Here is a 20,142-nt window from a genome sequence, read left to right as displayed (position 1 = left end):
TTCTTCTGCTCATGAAGGTCCTAGGCAAAAGGCAGGGCAGGTCAGTGATGGTACCAGCTCGGCCTTACATGGCCAAGACTGGAACATGTTATTTTCCCAAAAACCTGAAAAAGCTGCATGGCTACTGGCAGATCTTCTCTTAGGTTAGTGTTCTTCTCCCCCATGGATCCTGTACCAAGATAACAGGAGAGTCACAAGCATTTCCAATAAGTCCTAGTAGACCAGGGAGAGCATGGAAGGAAGTATAAAAGGTACAGTTTATTTTTGGCCTTAGAGAGTGATCTGGAAACCCACCAGGTGCAATGTCATCCCTTTCTGCAGGGACAGTGGTGTGGAAGTTCTGGATGTCATGTCATATACAGCCCATTACAAGTAGCATTGTCTTGTCATTGATTTACTCAGCACAAGATCTAGGTCAGGACCTGATTTGCTTCCTAAGCACTATCAGGGTATTCACTTAATGGAATATATTTTTGTGATAGAGATGAGTAAATGTGAGATAAAACTATATAAGATATTTACAAATTTTATCAGAGTGATATTTTAATTTCAGACGAAATTTTGCTTAAAAGCCAGTGAGAGGATGTGGCGCACAGAGAGGAGTCAGAAAATCATGATTTGTTCAGCCTTATGGTGAGAAGAGCTTGAATGATGAAGGAGTGATGGACAGCATTTTTTGAAAGAAAACATTTAATATCTTAAACATCAGCACAGAAGAATGTGGAAGACTACTATTTTCCACATAAGAGAAATAAGAAAAGGGTATTTCAAAGTCCTCTGGGAGGAGAGGAGAAGCAAGTACAGAAATCAGTGCTTAGGCTTTGTAAATTCCTGGTTCTCCAGGACCACTCTCAGGCAACAAATGCCCAATCCAGGCAGCAGTGTGTGGTTTGACACAGTGCTTGGGTGTCACAGCAGGGGCTACATCAGACTTGTTGAACAAGGAAACAGATAGTTTGGGCATTCATAATTTTTCATCATCAAATGTATAACTTACCTAATTAGTCACAATTGACTGCAGAAATAATAATTTAGAGGAAAATGAAGGAGAATTCATGACTAATGAAAAGTGGCGGAACTTCCCTGAAGTCACATTAGTTACACTGAAATGATCTTCTATGTTGCTAATGATTCTGTTTGTGCAAAGGAACTCTTTTCCCCCTTCCCTGCAGATGAAGTATTTTTCTCATTAAAATTCAGCTCACGGATGCCTACATGAGTTGCCTTTGCCTCTTTGACTGCAATGTGTACACTCTAGATTATATGAAGGCAGACCAGAAATAAAGAAATAGGGACAACTAGTACCTCTGCAACTTTATATTTTAGTATCCAAATCTCAGGTAGGCAAGGAAATAAGAATGAGGATACATTCCAGGGTTCATAATTGAGATACAAAATTGTTTCAGAAAAAGAGAAGGGAAAAAATTAATGGATGACGGAGCAATGTGAATGGGTATTTAAGCTGGAACAAGTCTGACAGACAATGCATACAGACATTTGGCAGTAGTGGCTGTCTGTCATTTTCCTCAGTAATCTTCCCAGCAGCAGTACTGGGAAGGCAGTAAAAAGAAAACTTGCAAGGTTTAATTTTGGCCCTTCCCATCTGACATTGCTTTTATTACTGGACTTCACATGGACTGTGGAGCTACCGCTGCTCTCTCATCTCCCCACAGTGTGAGGGAGCACCACTCCACATAAAGTAATGTGCAAACACTTTCTGGGTATTTATAAAACACATAAAATCATTAACCAAGTCAAGACAGTCGATACTCTACCTTAATAAACAATTGGTTGGCTTTATGACTTATATTGAATGGACAGAAATCAATGTGCTCCAAATTTACTCTGTTTATAAGAACATAAATGACTTTAGGGTTTTTGATTTATCAGACAATTTACAGAAGATTTTGCTAAAAGAGGAAAGTATTAATCCTCTGCTTCCTCCTCAGACAAGATTTAGCAATATTTTACAATCTGTGTATAGGAAAAGAGATAAAAGCATGTTCTGAGAAAGAAAATGCTATTAATAAAATACAAAAGAATTTATTCAAGATTAAAAGCCTTACCCTTACCCAAAACTTCTGAAAAGATCCCATGTGTTTTTATCATACTTTTCTCAGCATTTTCTACTGTTGTAATTTTCTTTTTGGTGGTTCAGATATTTAGATCTAATTTTTACAAAAGGTGGACATTATTTCTTCTCAAAAATGTCATGCTAGAGCTCTAGATATTTAATAACACCCAAAATACTGGATTTTTTTAGGTGCTAGCAAGAGGTGGTGGCTGGAATTTGAATCTCCAAAAAGGGCAAGGGCCAATGTGCTCAGTTTTGCAGGCTTTGGTCACTTGCCTGGTGAGAGGAGGGTTGTGGCTCTGAGCTCTACTCCTGGATTGGAGGTGGCAAAACTGGTGAGCAAATGAGGCTCCTAAGGCAGCCAAGAGATCAAGGTGATGGACATATCTCACCCTCAGTTTGATTTTTCATATTTTACTTTTCAGCACAAAAGACTGTGATTCATTGGCAGTCACAGCCATTTCCTTCCCTTAATTGTCCAAGACCTTTCAAAAATTAGGCAGTGTCACAGTAAAAAGCAGAGGGATTGCTGACCTATTCTCCCTTTACACCCATAGAATGTGTGGGAGAGCTGGCTTCACTTTTCTCCATTTAAAGGTGCTCAGACCCACATTCCCTGCCTTGGAACACAGACCCAAGACTATTTATCATAAGAGGTTGCCCAACTATTCCTAAAGTAAACAAATACTGGGGCTAGAGACCAAAAGAGGCTCCCTACATTAATGTCAGACATCCATTGGAGGGAAGGGAACCCTCCTTGTCCAACAGCAGCACTGTTAAAACAGGGATTTCGCACGTATAATTTAGCTTTTCTTAGAATTCCTATTTATCTGGGATTTCGGATGGCAACTTGATGAGCTACAACACCACAATCTGGAAAATCAGCTAGAGTGCAAGAAATCCCAGACACCAGTGGGCCACTTACTCCTCAATGCATACACACTGTCTAATGCTTCTAAATAATTTTTGACTTCCTGGTCACACCATGCCCTTTTGGGATGCACACACTCCACAGATCTGGTGCTGTCAGACAAACTGTGCATGAGTGTACCAGGGCTAACAGAGTAGAACAATACCTGTGTGCACTGTGGGGCTCACTGCTGACCCCCACGTTGCCATGTGCTCCTGTCCAGGGTGTGCCAGACAGGAATAAAGAAGCGCTGTGTGAAGCATGGAAGCACTGCAGGATTCAAAACCAGATTTCCTCCCTGCTTTGTAGTAAACCAAGCCACAGGATGAAACAATAATTTCTCTTTCTTCTGCTATCCTCAGTGTCTTTATTATTCTGCACAACATGAAGCAGCTTTGTGAGGCTGAAGGCAGGTCCTTGAAGGCTGCTCCTTGTGATGGTGAGAGCAGACTGCAGGGACAGTCAGTGAGGGCTGGATCCTGTCACACAAGCTACTCTGGTGCTCACTAATACCTCAAAGTGGAACTTTTGGTTTTTTGTTTTTTTTTAATGGCTGCTCCAAGGGTTGTTTCTGTGCAGAGTCAGATCTGCTGGGGATGCTCTGGCACCATCTGACTGGCCAGATGGACTGGGAATACCTATGTTGACAGTGAGGTGAGTGGATCTGTGATAACAGCATCAGTCAGCACATCAGGGACAGGGACTGTGTCTGTGACAGTACCGTGACCTGGGGACAACCACCCTGTGCTCTGGGGTGCACAGCCCAGACACATCTTACATGAGAGAAACACTCAGAAATAAGAAATGTTTTTTAAAAGAGGCCTATGCCAACAAAATGAGCACATGGTAAGAACAGTCAAGAAGAACAGGTAAGAACAGGTAAGATCAAATTTTCTTGATCCTCACAGTAAAAACTTTTGGTGTTTGAAAAATTAATGCTTAAATAACCAAACTGCATTATCAAAAATAATTTAAAAAATTAGAAAAGTGAACTACTGGAAACAAATTTAAACTGAAGTACCAGGATTATGAAGGATTTCAAATTCTAAGGCACTCCATGGCCCATTCTTGTTTTCAGACATGACTGCAATGTACCTATGGGCTCCAGATAGGTTATAATCCTTTCCCTGTATTTAGAGGCCTCCAGAAGTCTGCATCTTTTGTTGTATTTGTCACGTGATTGAAAAATACAAGAAAAACTTTCTGTCATTTGATAAATAAATTTTAGAAGAAGCCATAATTGCCTGTTGAGAACAAGTATTTTTCTACATTTGCACACTGTTACTTACATGTTTCAGTGCAACTTCTGGTTCAGCAGAACATACAAATAAAAAATATGTGAAAGACAAAAATATATTTTGAGATAGTTTTTCACTAGGAATATGGTCAGTGGGGGAACAGATGGCATTTGGTCACAGGGTTACATTCCCTGACCTGAAATTTACTGTACAAACCAGTTTACTTACTCATCATATTGGGAGAGACTGAAAAATGGATGTGCCAGAGACTGACTGTCTTTCCTCTGTCCAGTTCAGAAATGAGACAGAGGTAGGGCAGAGGCATAAAAGTGAAAGCAGATTCCAAAAGCCACCATTGGAACACTGTATTTGTACAGAGCATTCAGCAGAGGCAGCATTTGGATACAGACGTACTGTGCAGCCTCATTAATGAGAGAAAAGCCCTGTCAGACTCAAAAAATAATGTTTGGCATGGGAATGAAAGGTGTTGCCTCTTCCATACGGAGGAAGAAAGAGGAGGAGAACAGGAGAACTCTCTGTCCTTTTCAGCAGGTATGCAGTGAGATGGCCCTTGTAGCTGGAGATGTATCTTTTGTTACAGAGAGTTTTCAAAGACTAGGCTGTTTTGAGAGAAGTACTCTTTGTCTGTCTTTCCCCCCTCCCTTCAACCGGGGCAGCCAAGGATGGTGAACCTTAATGTTGAAAAATGTTACCCGAGGGCACAGAAGGAGACCCGAGTGAGAGGAAAACAAAATAGTTAGGTGGATTAAGTGAGGTGAGCTCATGAATTTCTTCATAAACAGAAATGACAGGCTAGCTTGGGAAAATAAAATTTCCCTAAGCATACCTGACAGCAGAAGCTGACTGATCAATAGGAGCCAACGTGTAGTGAACCGGACAAGGACAGAAAGCCAAGTAAGGCCGTCCTCTGGACTGGGCAAAATGAACCAAGTAAGGGAAAACACACGGGCCATGCTAAGGAAAGAGCCATGCTCATGTATGCAAAATGTCACCCCAGCTACTTGCAGAGAGGCCTGAGTGCATGAGGGGAGTCAGAGACGCCGACTTCAGCAGGTCCTGACAGAAAGCACGGGCTTTGCCGTCATGGCACAAAGGTCCTCATTCCTCATGTTCTACCTGTGGGAATTTGTAAGACTTCAAATTCAGACTACAGCAATCAAAACACTATTGCTGTTCAACATTAAACATTTTCAGAATTACCTTTGTGCTGGCTGCCCACACACATGTGGAAATTTTCACATCTCTTTTTTTATGCACAGAAGCTTCCTCCTATTTCTGTACAATATGCTTGCTAGAATCCAGCTACTCTACCTCCATAACCTATTTCTTAATCACTGTCATCTGTTTTGTCAAATGTATAAATCCAGAAGATGAATGTCAGAGTTTACACATGCTTTTGAGGTTCCCCAAGACAGAACAAAATCTCTATGGAAACAGGAATCCTATCTGATATTCTCTCAACAAGCTGTAACTAGCTTGACTACTCAACAAGCCACAACAAATCCAAACTTAATTTCAAAGTACAAATTGACTTTTCCAGATTACCATTAATTTTTAATTAGTATTAACAACATTACAAATTCATATTTAGAATGGTTAATGTCACCCTCTACAGCCTACAGAGGACTACCAAAGCAGAAACTTTAGTGTTTTGCAAATCAGAGTGTTAAGAAATGCCAATACATTATTAGTGTCCTGCATGAAATCTTTCAATCCCACTACCTTGAAACTTTGCTTGCTATCCAAATTTTACAAATGAATAGTCTTTAAAACAAGAAGATCCAAACCAAATTGCATAACACACCCTGACTGTCTGGGTACCCTAAAAATGTTATGGAGCTCTTCTCCCCTTTAAAAAGCAGTTCAAGCGCAGCAAGATTAAGCATACGTCCATCTCACAAAGTTCAAGCACCCCTCTATCCCAGTACTTCTAAATCTTAAAAAAACCCCAGTCAGATCATCATATTGGTAGCTCCAAGTCAGCCAAAGAGAGATTCCCAGGCAGAAGCCTCATGAAAGAAATCTGCAGTGCTGCTGACAGAAGTTCCCACACAAACCAAGATGCACAGACACAGTGTGCCATTCCTTGCAGTGTGCCTTGTGTGCAGTGTGCCTTTCCTTGCCAGTTCCTGTGTGCTGTTTATACAGCCCCCGAAAAAGGAGCCACAGTACAGACAGGGCTCGGAAAGAGCTTGGAGTAGGGATGCAGAAAGGTCATTTCATGCTGCCTCTTTCCACCTTGTGAATTGTAAGCATTAAGTTACGCCACTGACCTTGGGTCAGGATTGCACATGGAGCGGCTTACCCTGTCTTATACAGGAAATCCTCAACAAAGCTAGAACTGAACCTGGAGATGCAGATTTTATCTTTCCTTTCCCAGTCCTAGCTCCATCCTTCCTTGAAAGAGGAGGAAAACATGCATCTGTTTAATTCCCAGTATGGATGTGAATTTTACAGTTTTCAGGTATATGCTTAATTATCTGATGACTTTTAAGTTTTCCATTAATAAAAAATTTCAAAGGTTCTGCTCAACAGACCTTAGATTGCAACTATAGGTGATCTCATTAGAGAAAGAATGTGATTTTACTGAGGAAATAATTAGCTTCATTTTGATAAATCCTTTTTTGCCAAATGACTATAGAGATACATTTTAAACAGTAAAAAAATAATTTTTTAGATCAAGCTACAGCTCCTAGGTTAATCAGTCTCCTACAGGAAGTCTTTCTCTCTGCATAAACTGAACCTTTTTATTGAAATGGAGAGGAGATGACCTGTAAATGTTCTTTCATCTATGTTGCACAATAGCTCAACTTCCTCCTTTAAAAAACCAAAAAAACCAAGCCTCCAAGAAAAGAGGATTATTTCTCTTTCCCTTTTCCTTCATCATGATCTTTCTTACACCTTGCCGTAGGCTATACTGTCATTTTCAGATTTTTGATTCCTTGATGAAACAGAGTATAATCTTTCTCACAGAGGTTGCTGAAAGCACCAGGGAGCCAGCTTTGTGCCTCTCTGTCCATGGGGTGCATTTATAATCTGTCCACACAGGTATGTTTCAGAACTAACAATAATAACTTTTTCCGAGTACTCCAACAAAAAGCTCCCTCCAAGATGAGGGATGACTGTGCCATAAAGTTGAATCACTCTTCTACCACAGGCTATGAATCAACCAAGAATTTAGGAATCTGACTGAAGAGTTACAACTGAGTTAGTGCAAAAATTAGCATGCTAAAATGTATGACTATGCCCAAATGCTGCGTGGAGGCTTTGCCCTACACACCTTGTCAAACAGGAATCAACATTGGCACTTTAACATTTGGCTTAAAGCAGCAACCAAGTTGGCTTCAGGTGTCCTGAAGACAAGCATAGCCTATACCTTGATTTTCCAACATGAGTGTGATCTCTGGCATGAAGTAAAAAATCCCAAATTAGTAAGAACTATTGTAAATGCACAGGAAAAAAACCCACTGAAATTTGGTGAAGCACTGATCAACTGCATAGAATTTTAGGTGTAACAAAAGAGAACACTGTCCTTTTGAAAGGTTAGTGACTACCTGCTTTCATGCTTTGGGTGCTGTCTGGTTATTTATATACAGCACACCCACAGAAATAGCTACATCCCTTTTGTCTAATTAAGTGTAATCCAGTCTTACCTGGCAAGTCCATATTGACGTGATAATGAATCCATCATCTCTGAAGACATTGAAGATTTCAATGATGCCCCGTGAATAGCCAAACACAGAGATGCTGGCATCTGACACTGCCAGGTTAAATGTGAGGTAGTCGGTGGGCTGCAGAAGATGTCTCTGCTTATACAGGACAAAAATCACAATGCTGTTTCCAAACCAAGACAACCAACCTGGAAAAAAAAATTAAATAAATGGAACTTGATGAGCTTTAAGGTCCCTTCTAACTCAGTACATTCTATGACTCTATGAAATCAAAAAAGCGAATGAAGAAAGAAGCTGCTGAGTATGTAAATGCATGATATATCTTCTAAAAATCCCTTTTGTTCCATTAGAAGCACATTAAACTAGATTATCCACTGGAAAACTATGCATGAAACCTTTGTGCGGCTGGGTACATTTCAGAAGCAGGAGCAAGTGAGTGAGTGTAGCAATAAAACAGAACAAGCACAAAGAGCTCCTGCTATACCTACCGAAGATGCACCATTTAAGGGCCTAAAGTGGATTTTTTCACTAAAGTTTTTTCCTTAAGTGGATGATGAAACTCATAAGTGTCACACCAGGGGAAAACAGGAAGGAAGACTGGTAGAGTAGAGCAGAGACTACTAACAATCTGCCAAAGTCTGCTGCTGTTTAAGTTCCTCATATACAATAGTGTATACAGAAAACTCAGGCATGTAGCCAGAGAGCTGCTTTATCAGTTCTCCTTAGAAAAGTGCAGCTAATACAACTAGGTTTCCTCTCTTAGAACAATCTAGAACCTTGCAGCAAAGTCTGTGCCAGATGGGAATATTTTTCAGTAATGCACATGATAATCCATATGAAGACAATGTTTGGAATAGAACTTCAAAGTCCCCTCTATTTAAATTTTTACAGAAAGTTGCATTCTCTCTTACTCTCTAGGAACAGAGTTGCCTGACCTGTATGTGTCTAAATATGTGAGCAAAACACAAGGGAGATAAGTGTAAAGCTGGTGAAAGTCACTTATTCTGCTGGAGAGACCTAGAGAACCATTTCCAAATGTCCGTAGCTATTGCTCTGCCCATCAGTGCAAGACCCTGGTAGCTTGCATCCCACTTTTTGAAATTACATTTGAATTTGAAGTGTAGAGATAAATGGCTTTTTGAAAGCATACTGACAAGTGTCAGGTTCAGTGCTGAACATGTGGCTTAGCTGGCTGGGGGGGTGGAGGGCTGAGCAGCTGTCAGGCAGCTCCTGGCTCCCTGCTGGCTCCTGCTCCTATCCACAAACCAGCTCTGCCACTTGTGGCATTGGTGGCCTCACTTCACCTTGGGAAGGCAGAACAAGACATGACCGCTTTAGAGTGTCTGCTGCCTATGACAGGATAAGGAATGCAACACCTGCTGGCTTATGCCACGTTACAACATCACCAGGTGAGGGAGAAAAGAGCAGACCCACAGCCCTCTGCCCAGGCACCAGCAGTAGATACCTCAGAGTAAGGCTGCTGTATATCGACACAGCAAAAGAACAAACACAATAAAGAGGGATGTGACATGATTGTGATTGACAAGATGTGGCTCTGCACAGCATCTCTGGATATTCAAAGGAGCCTGTGCAACGAAAGATGGCTGATGGGTTTAATGTTGTAGCAAGAGGGCAGCTGCCTTCCTTCGGGCACTTCAGTGCCAAGAATCCAGCACTTCACTGCCAGGCTACTGTGGCTAGGAAGGGAGGGGAGGAAATTGCCTCTCAATCTCCAGGCCATGTGGGAGTCTCAGGAGCTGAAATGCCAAAGAGCAAGGTACTTGTTCTGTAAAGAAAGACATTGGGCAGATATCTCCTGGTGAGGTGCTCTGCGTGCTTTGGAGGGGGAGGGAGGTAGTTGATGGGACAGTCTCTGTATGGCTCTATGAACTGGTTCTTCTGTGGAGCAATTTACTTCTAATAGTTTATCTTTGCAGCATTGCCAAGCTGCAAATCTGTGTATTTTGCCACTGCTGCTCTGCCTTGTGTAGTAAATGCACATGGTTTACTGAAGAGTATTTCAGCTGGGAAGAGCTGGGATGTCAGCATATGGTATTGACCAGAAACAGTCACGGGTGCAGTGATACACGGAGGCACACACATACATTCTATATGTATGTATCCTTGTTACAGGATCAGCTATAATAAATATATCTTGTTCTGGCCACTAGGTGACAATGTTTCTTAATCAAGTCTGGTTTTGAACAACTGCATGCACTTTAACTCAGGGGTTTTCTGACTTTTGTTTGAGCCTAGGTATTATAAATAGGCAGAGCAGGGCACTGGGGGAGGAAAGCTTTGGGAATGAATGAGGATAGCCTGCAATGCAAACATGGGAGTTGTGTTGTTTGTGTATGTTGGTTCTTTCCTCTGCAAGGTAAGATCAAGGCAGTAGGTATGAAATATTTTTCCCTGTCCACATTAAGACATAGTGCTAAAATGGCAGACAAAATAAAATGGCACTTCCTTTGTAAATAGCAGGATTTTGCCAGTGCAGTGTAATGGATAGGAGGGCTACCCTCACACCTGCCCTTCCTGGGAACACAGAGAGCAAATTGCCCCTAGCCTGGGGGGTAAGGCAGCTTTCAGCTGAAGTGTCTTAAGGAAGAACTTGAGCAAAACATCACATCAGACAACACTGCACATTTTAGAACAATGAGAGGTGAGAGAGACATAGTACTTGTGATAATTTTGGGGAGTTACATTCACAAAATGAGGTTGGAGATGAAGGAAGCATTGAGAGAGGTAAGGTTACAGAGCAAGTATGATTTGTGCAGGTAGGCACAGTCCTTTTAAACAAAGGAGTGAAGAGCCTGCACTGGCATATGCAGTCCCTAAAATGGTCTGTCTGGGTAGTACATCATATTAATTTAGATTAAAAAAAAAAAAAAAAAAAGGAAGAAAACTATGCAGTAACAAAATCAGTGGTCACATAAAAGTGCTGTCACTTAGACTAGTGACTATGAGACACTGGATCTATGTGCCATCAGATACATGTGCTAGTCTGGGTTGCTGCCTGTATTGAGTGACTTAAAAAACCCCAAACAGGCCACCCCAAACCAGAAAATCACCTCAATCAAAAGAACGCCTCAAACCAAACAACTCCTCTCCCTTCCTCCCCCAAGCCCTGACAGTATAACAGGGAAGAAGGCTGAAAATGTAAGGCAAGCAGAGCAATAGCTCTGACATTATCACTGAGGGCAGAAATCTCCTCAGCTGCAGGTGGTGCATGCCTCAGGGGACATCAGAGGTAGATCAAGAGCCTAGAAAAGAAACCTCTGAACTTTGAAGTGCCTCCACGTTACCAGGTGTTATCTCAGTAAAACAGAAGATAGAAAAGAAACAACTGAGGGAACCTGTTTCATTTTTTGCAAGATGTGCCTAATATTCCCTCCAAAGAATATGCAGAAAAAATCCCAAACCAACCCCAAAATCCAAACCCAGCATACAAAGGTAATCCTGGTGAAAAAGACAGATTTCAACTGAGGTCAAAATGTGGTGAGAGAGAAAGAAAGAGCAGCTAGGTAGAAACTGAGCACTGCCACCTGGCATAAGACTCAGAAAGGGATGACCACATCTTTCCCATAAGCACAGTCTGACATGAGTTGTTCATCAGAGAGGTGCTGGATGTTCTGATGTGGCAAAATACACAGGTAATATGTAAATACTGAAGTAGTTTTGCAAACACGGTGAGATAGGAGGAATAGGACAGACAGCAGTATTAAAAATGTTGTATCACCCCTGTATAATTCAGTGGTAATCCTTCTCCTGGAATAACTCCCTAAGAGAGCATTTTAATCCACAGATGTCAAAAGCACTCCACAAGGGAGTCTGGTGCTGTTATCCGTGATTTCTTGGGGAGCTACAGAAAAGCTGCCAAGCAAGCTGGTGAAAGTCAGCTTGCTTGGCAGCCCTTCAGCTATTCACAAACTCCTATGTCAGTGTGATGTCCACCAGCCCCTGCAAAGAAAGCACCAGAAAAGTAGCCAGAAAGAGTGACTAAGGAGGCTGAAAATCCTTCTGCTGAAAGCAACTGAGAACACTGAGAACTGTAAGGATATAGAAAAAATACATTATAATTTTACAAATATTTCTGTCAAATCACGCAAGCTTGTGCATTCAGACATGCCCTATTTTTCTCTCCTGTACCTGAGATGGTCTTTGAACAAGCAATAGGCACTTGAGGATGCATGCAGTTTCATTGTTAACAGTGTTTCTGAAGAACTAAATTTGGCACAAGTGAATTGATGGCTCTGAGCTGGTCATCCACATTTCCAATAAATTATTTCACCTGTGCCCAGCCAAAATAGGTTATTATGCTTTCTATTTAGACTTGTTCTTATTAGACATTGTTGCATGGCCTCTACTTGCAAAACTTGGCAAGACTGAAATAGAAAAATGGGTGTTACAACTCAGCCACATGCAGTTTAAAATATGAAACCTTAAGAGGAAGAATTCAAGAAATGAGTGCAAAAGGTGAGACTCAGCATCACAAGACAAACTAGGCTCCTTCCTCAGCAAATAACCCTTTCTGGGACAGAAATTGGATTAAGCACCTTAATGCAGAGCAGGTATGAATGAAACCAGTTACTTACACAACTACATATACAAATGCATAAATGCCTATCTGAAGAGGCTTGATGCAAGAGGTTTTCCACCCAGAAAACTTTAATTAAAACAGTGATAAAATCCAGACAATTTACAAAGCTGTCATGAACTATTGCAACTGTGAAGTGACCCTACTCTGTTTTCAGTCTTTGCTGCCAATTATACACACAATATCCTGTCCAGGGCATATTGCCAGTTCTGGCAGGAAGGAGAAGAGTCATCTTGTTTTAGACTTGACAAAGCATGGACAGATTATTTGTTCAACAAATGCAATAATTTTGGGGATGAATGTTCTGTGAATAGCTTGTTTCCTTTCCCACCTTCTCAGATTTATCTGTCAAACAAAATCCCAGAATAACACTCATTCTGTCACTTGTCAAGTGACAGTTTACTGTTACCATTCAGAAGTGAGTGCCTTTTAAAGGCATGTTTGGATCTTGTGGTAGTGCACTCAGCATGCCTTTCTGAAGGAAGCACTCAGAAAAAGTCAGAATTAGTTCTTTAATAAATACTCTCTCCTATTGACTTAAAATTTCCTTTTATGCATCGTATTTACTTTAACAAGCCCAGCTAAATGTGAAACTGGGGGAAATGAACAGAGAATCGATTGTGTGTAAATGCAGAAAAAAACTCAATTTAAGAATTCCAGTTAATAATTATTAAGCAAAAAATGCTTTATATTTCCCCCCCCCCCCCCCATGTCCAGCAGTCAGCAGCAGTGGGCAGTGCTTTTAAATTGTACCTCATCATTTAAACTGGACAAGGATTTTCCACAGTACTTCACCACTTATGGCGTAGGCAAAAAGGGGTCAGATGTAATCCCAGCAGCAGGATGAGCTTTCACCTGTCTGAGCTCAGGGAAGGGAAGGATGGGAGCAGAGTGCTGCCCTCAGAAAGAGGATGCTGGCACAGGTGACCTGGCGCAGGGTAACACCGCGGTTGCTACCCCTTGCAGATAGTTCCTCTAAGAATGGATCACTGCTGTTGGATGGGCACTGCGCCTTCCCCCCACATTGCTGGTCCCCTGGCCAAAGTTTTAGCAAGGAGAGTGATGGAACAGTGGCTTGGGTGTCAAGAAGCAGTGCAGTCCATCAGCATTTGCAAAATGCACCAGGCACTTCCGACTGGTTTGCTCGTGATGCCAGCGTGCGACACCGCTGCGCTCTGGCTTCCACACAGGGGGCTGAGGAGCCCTCATCTGGATCCAAAACTGCCTGGCTGCTGCACCATGTATGACCCGGGCATCAGTGTCCTGTCTGTCACAAATGACAGCTGTGCTGTGACTTGTGAGAATTTCCACAAGGGGACACACAAGGGTCTCGTCTCAGCAAAAGGTGTCCAGTCATGGTTCTTGGATATTCATGTCCTCTGTCAAGATGTGTGACTCTGGGAAGGCTTGGCAAAATGCAGTCAGGTTTTTAGGACTTTATGCTGTGATGGTTTGGAGGTTCAGAGGAACCCCATCTTCTGGATAAATGCTAATACCTATCACACACCTCTCTTTGGTTTTGGAAAAGTACATCAGAATTTGCAAGAAGCTGCACTGCCACACTTAGATTCAAAAGAGAAGAAAATATTTAGTAGCTACAGAAATGTAATCACTGAGGCCATTTTCCAAGGCATCAAAAGCCCAAGAGTATCAAATATGAACATCTTAGGGGCTTTGTGTGAGGAAGGGTCCATAGACTCCTGCCAGTGTAGATTGTCTTGACAGACCCCTAAAGCACCAGACGTACAGGAATTAGTGCATGGACTGGCCTTTTTTCTCTGCTCCCAGAAGGGCAAGAGGGTGTCTGTATGACAGAGAACTTGTTCTGCCACATCACAGCTCCCTGGATAGAATGAGTTATCGGTGTACATAAAACTAATAACTATAAATTGCTGTGGCTAGTGCTTGAAGAAGTGGACACTAGACCTTTGAGGAGAAAAGAAACTAGGACTTTCCTGATTTATGTATGACTAACAGATTTTTTCAAAAGTTATAATTTCCAAAAGGTATACATACATCCATCAATTTTAAGCAGATCTAACTACACTTTACTTGGTGTAGTGCTTCTTCTGATTGTACATACTCTGCAAGAAAAGGAACTCGAGTTTTGACTCTTGAGGTAAGTTTCAATAACAGTAACTATGACATGCAAAGCACTTGGAAGCTTGGCTAAAGGATCTGAAGAAATCAAACCCCAATAGCCTAAAGGCTCAAGCACCTAGATATTTGCTAGATGTGAGATCACTGCCAGGAAGCAGCAGAGGAGAACATCTCTGCTGGTTGATTGAAGGAAGAAGTTTGAACTACCAGTGTGATGCAAAGGCAATACTGGGAGGGATCAGTAGAGTTGATAGAATGTAAATATGAATGTGAATAGTGATGGCAAGACCTTGCTTGGATGTTATATTCAGTCCTGGCTATAAAGCTGCTGAGATGACAGGGGACAAGATATAAATAAATATAATTACCCTCTTCCTCCCAATAAACTAATCAATAAAATAAAATTCCCTCAATTACTTAATATAGGAATACAGAGGTTGACTTCAAGGTATGATTGTTCCTTCAGGAACACAGATTTGCCATAGGATATCCTTTGCAGGCAAAAAAATTATTTCAATTAAAAGGAGTAACCAAAAATCATATAAAGTTGTTGTGATCATTTTAGCTAAGAATTTCAGTGAAGGCTCCTATCCAACAGAGAAACAAAATCAGGAACATGCTTTCAATTGGAAGAGTGATAACAACACCAGAAACCCCCTAGCCAGCTATGTGAGGGAGCATAATAGCTGTGTAAATGAGATTATACATTGTCTCAGCAGGGGCCTGGCCTTGCTGACCTAAGATGTTCTTTCTAGTCTTAAGTGCAACTGCTTAATTCTTTAGCTGATGGTGCAGACATTTCCCAGCCATTCACAAGGGGATACACACATGTGAACAGAGTGGGGATAAATTGGAATACCTCTGATTTACCTTACAATCACTCTCCTAAGATAGAAGCCATACATATTTCTACTAGAATCTCTATTTTTGTTCTAAGTACAACTTTCCCTAACTCCTATACATAAAAGTAAGAAAATGTAATTTATAATTAAGAAAATATAAGAAAATGTAATTAATGTAAACATAATAAAATAGTTAGCATTTAACATTTTAACTTCCTCAAGCCTTTGTCAAGTGTAAGCAGAGGGCTAATAAGTTAATTGAAATATGTAATAAGTTTAGAATAAAAAAAAATCTGTTAGGCCAATCATTTAAAATCAGAAACATTTTTGTACATGCTCTTTATAAGAACAGATATAATAAAAGTTAAAATTTCTTCTATTTTTCTGTGAGGTTCTGTGGTTGAAATTTTTTATTACCTAGCATGCTTGCACTCTTTGAAATTTCATGAAATTTCCTTGTGTTAGGCAATAAGTCTGCCCAAAATAGATAATATTTCAACAAACAAAACAAAATTACAAAAAGTGGTATCAGAGTGCATTTATACTGAGTGCCATTTTCAAATCCCTGTTAGACACTTGCAATAGCTGTCTTCCAGCAAATCTAAAAGAAACACTTTTAGCCACTGGTATTGTGACTAACACAGGAAAAGGTTGCAGTACCTATATCTTTCTTAGATCTTATTTGAAGAAGTCAATTTCTATATACATCCAGCATTTAAAGCAAGAACAATACAAACAATTAGAGTTAAGAACCACAAAACATATTTTGTGTCTCTCCAGAAGATAATTGTAGGATGCCAACTGACTGTCAACAGCCACAACTCCGAAAATCAGGGAACACTTATTTAGTGCTGCTAAAACACAAGAAGACACAGAATTATCACGTACTTCTGATAAGGTACTTCTTTTATCTTCCCACATATTAAGCATAATGAACATTAGTTGAAAGTTTACAGGCTTGATTATTTATTTTTCCTCAAGGTTTCTGCATTGATTATAAATCTCTTTTTAACAAAAGCAAGCTGTACCTCTCTGATCTTGCAATTGCTGAAAAGAAAAGTTACATTTTCTACCATTCTGTTCCATTAGGGATAAAACCCAAATGAATCCCTTTGAATTTGATAACAACATCTATTTAAGAGTTTCCTTTCACACCCAAGCCAAATACCTACCTAAAGCCAACAGGTAGAAACCTATGATAGTCTCTCCTTGCTCTGTTACAGCTGCCTCTCTGGTCAGAAAACTGATGTTGTTGTTCCTCCAGGGTGCCTGTGCAGAAAACTGGACAGACATTTTCAGTGGAGCTTCTGACCCAGAAATTCCCCTTCCCCAGAATGTCCTGGTGAATAAAATGGTTCCAGCCTTTTCCTCAGTTTCTGCTCGCTGTATTCAAGGGAGCTCTCAAGAAGACTAATGATCTAAAGAAGGAAATCTGGAGGGACAGGAGCTTTGCAGCCTTCTGACCTATTCTTCTTCACTAATCCTATCTATTAATACAGCCAGTGAACCTGTGGCCAGCGAAAGACAGCAGATTTCCTTGTATCCTCATTACTGCTATGTGCAAAAATCTCTAATGAAGAGAGTGTATCTGACAAAAGAAACAACTTCCCTTAAAATAAGATGACACAACGTAAGCTACAGGCTCACAGGCACACCCACACCATACTGATATGTTGCTTACCTAGCTGTACTTTCATCTTTTTTTCTCCACTGAAGATGAGTGGAATTCTAGTTCAAATGAAATTCATTAAAAATCTCACACAAATTAAAAAATGGCACAGTGAGAAAAAAACAGGGAGGTGTCACCACCTGAGAATATGACTTTAACATAGCAGAAAAAATAATCTATTAACTTACTTCACCAGCAGGACAGTTGTTAATTTAAAAAGAAGGTAAGGTAATTTCCAGTACAGGTTGAAAAAAAATGTAAGTACTTTGGATCGTATTTTTAGATTGCTATGTACCCTGCAGTCTTGGAGTAAGCTCCAAGTATGATGTGGGATTTATCCCCTGCTGTTAAAAAATGAGATCTTGTTTTGTTGAAGTGCATGGGATTTGAGTCAACCAGGAATACTTTTAGTCTTTTCTGAGGTATCAATGATTGTAGTTAAGATATGGCCTCTCTTACCAGTCAAGTTGTAGTCATAATTAGAAAATTTGAGTCTAAATTAATCCATCTGGAGCAGCAAAGTTTCCTGGTGAGCAACACGTTCTTACTGCACTGAAATCCCTGTGCCTGTCTTGCGCTAGCTTGTCCCTTCTCACCCTGGGCAGCAAACTGGGCCCAGTGGTGGAAGCAGCTGAAGGAAACAGAACTCACTGTGAATGTCCCCTGTCCCCTGCTCCTCACTGTGAATGTCCCCTGTCCCCTGCTCCTCACTGTGAACGTCCCCTGTCCAGAGGCTGAACTTGTCCTTCCTGGAGCAGACTGTCAAGCTTTCCCTGTGTTTGTTATGGAAGCCTCACCACATGGGAGGGGAATAATGGCAATGTGGCAAGAATGAAAGGAGAGAGCAGTCCTTTGCAGTGAGGAGAGAGACACAGCCGTGTTGTCATGAAAGAGAGAAGCCTCTCACCCCTTGCTAAAGGTGAGGACAGTGACCCACACTCTTGCTTCAGCAAAGTGCCTTGCAAGGGTTGCAGGCTTGACTTGTCCCCAGCCTCTCGCTCTTGTACCAGGCACTGGACTCCTGCTCTCTCTTTCTCTAAAGTCTGCAGGATGGGTCTGGCAGCTCCTAAAGATCAGACTTCTGCAGCCGAGTGCCCTGCCCTGATTTTCCCAGCCACTTGCCACAGGCCATCTTCTGCCTCCTTATGAGACCTACCAGTAGACAGCTGTTGTTGAACCCTGACAAGCCTCCTAAAGCTCACTGCTTGGCAGACTGTGGTGGAGTGACCAGGACTTACCAGTTCAGTGACTAAAAATGGCCCTAGCAGTGCTCTTTAGGCCCAAGGCCTTCACTGCTGTGCTGTGCAACAGTTTCAGGTCAGCCCCAATATTCCCATCCCACCTAATTTCAGGCATCTCTTGACCATGCACACATCCCTCACAAGGCTGCCTGGCGTGCCCGGCACACGTGGCCTTTTCTCTGCTGTGGTGCTGCTCTCTGAGGTTGCCATTTAGGTGCCCTGGGCCCCCAGCAAAGCCTGGATGTGCATCAGCTTTCCCAGGGAACACGTGCACAGTCACACATTCCCAGCAATGAGCTGCAGCAGCCATCTCCAGCTGGTTATCCGCTGCCAGTGGGTCGGATCGCTGTTCAGATGGAGGGCAGGGATAGAGGCCTTGCTGGAGGCAGTGCCCAAGGACACTCAAAAGTGCTCAGGAAGGCCCACAGCAAAGCACAGCAATATCACTTATTTTCAGGACAAGGAACGTGGGTCAGGGAGGAGGTCCTCAGCACAGAATCCATCACAAAATCTCTGTCCATGAATGCTTACGTTTTTGTCAGAATCTATTTTATCAACTACCAAGAGAAAGATGTGCAAAAGAGTAACACTTTACATTGGGTAGAAACCTGGTCCATGCCCCCTCTACTCTCTTGCTGGAAAAGAAACAGCAGCCCTTTTGTGGGACAAGTCCAAGGCCCCTGGGCAAGACTCCTCAGCATAGTGAGAGGAAGGAGAAAAGCTCCCCAAGAGCTTCCCCCTGCAATGAGGCACAGCCTCACACTGTGGAGATCTCTCCTGCTGCACAGCCAGGACCTGGTATCCCAGCACCGGGGGTTGTTTCCCACCTTGCAGGAATCCACACTCATGGCAGGGATAGGGGGTATTGATCTGCTACACCACAGGCAGGGCTGAGGTGGCAGAGCAAGCTTGCTAACACTTCCCTTTGTGCACAAGCAGTTTCCATGGCATCTGGCTTGGACTTCCAAGGCTGAGTTTGGCATCTGTTGTCACACTAGTGCTAGTTCTCCCTACTTTGATTAAATAGGGAGAGGGACAACCAATAGAGAAGGTTTTTCATGCAAAGAAACTCTATTATTTACATAAATGTGACCTCTTCAGGCACAAGCACTTTAAATGGTAATAAGTAACAATGATAATTATGCCTTTTTGCCAAAATAAAAGGCAAGTTGCATTATTTGCCCTGATTTCCTGAACCTGAATTTTGATTTTTTTTCCCAGTTGTGAATTTCTTCTGGCTTAATAGAAATACCACAGCCCCATGGACCTCAATTTTACATTTTAATAAGAAAGTCTTCTGCCAAACCTTATCCCTTGTAATAATAATGAGAAGGAAGAAAGAGAGAAAAAAAGAATTTCTTGGTATTTAAGGAAAAAAAATTTGAATAAACTGCTCTCCATGATTAAGGTGGTGGTTTTTTTTTTTTTTTTTTTTTTGTTTTTTTTTTTTTTTTGTTTTTTTTTTTTTTTTTTTTTTTTTTTTTTTTTTTTTTGGATGATTGTTTTCCCCCCACCCCGGTCTTCCACACTGAGAGTGATTAATACCTTGACTGACTTGCAGTTTTCTCCTTCCTCCTCTTCCATCCTCCAGTGAAGAGAAGAGCCTTTGCATGCTGATGTGGATTGTTTGATGGGTCTGCAGGTCACCACGCTTCCAAGCAAGAGAAAGGCTCCCTCTGCAGATTACAGGAGCCCAGTTTCATGTCTCTCAGTGCTTTGGTGGTGACCAGTTTAGTGGCTTCACAGGGATTATCCCCGAGTGCCTTCACTATCTTCACA

General features: G+C 41.6%; 1 protein-coding gene across 1 annotated transcript in view; it reads right to left on the bottom strand.

Annotated features, from left to right (window-relative positions):
- Positions 1–16,746, bottom strand: part of LOC134547788 (opsin-5-like) — a 28,249-nt gene extending 11,503 nt beyond the window's left edge. Inside the window, exons 1-2 of the mRNA XM_063391908.1 lie at positions 16,626–16,746; positions 7,897–8,102 (exon numbers count right to left, since the gene is read on the bottom strand). Coding sequence (XP_063247978.1) covers positions 7,897–8,102; positions 16,626–16,746 — 327 coding nt within the window. The remainder of the gene's footprint in view (positions 1–7,896; positions 8,103–16,625) is intronic.
- Between the last annotated feature and the right edge of the window lie 3,396 nt (positions 16,747–20,142).

The sequence above is a fragment of the Prinia subflava genome, chromosome 2 (assembly GCF_021018805.1).
Source record: "Prinia subflava isolate CZ2003 ecotype Zambia chromosome 2, Cam_Psub_1.2, whole genome shotgun sequence".
Lineage (NCBI taxonomy): Eukaryota > Metazoa > Chordata > Aves > Passeriformes > Cisticolidae > Prinia > Prinia subflava.
This window is presented reverse-complemented; position numbering and strand designations above follow the sequence as displayed.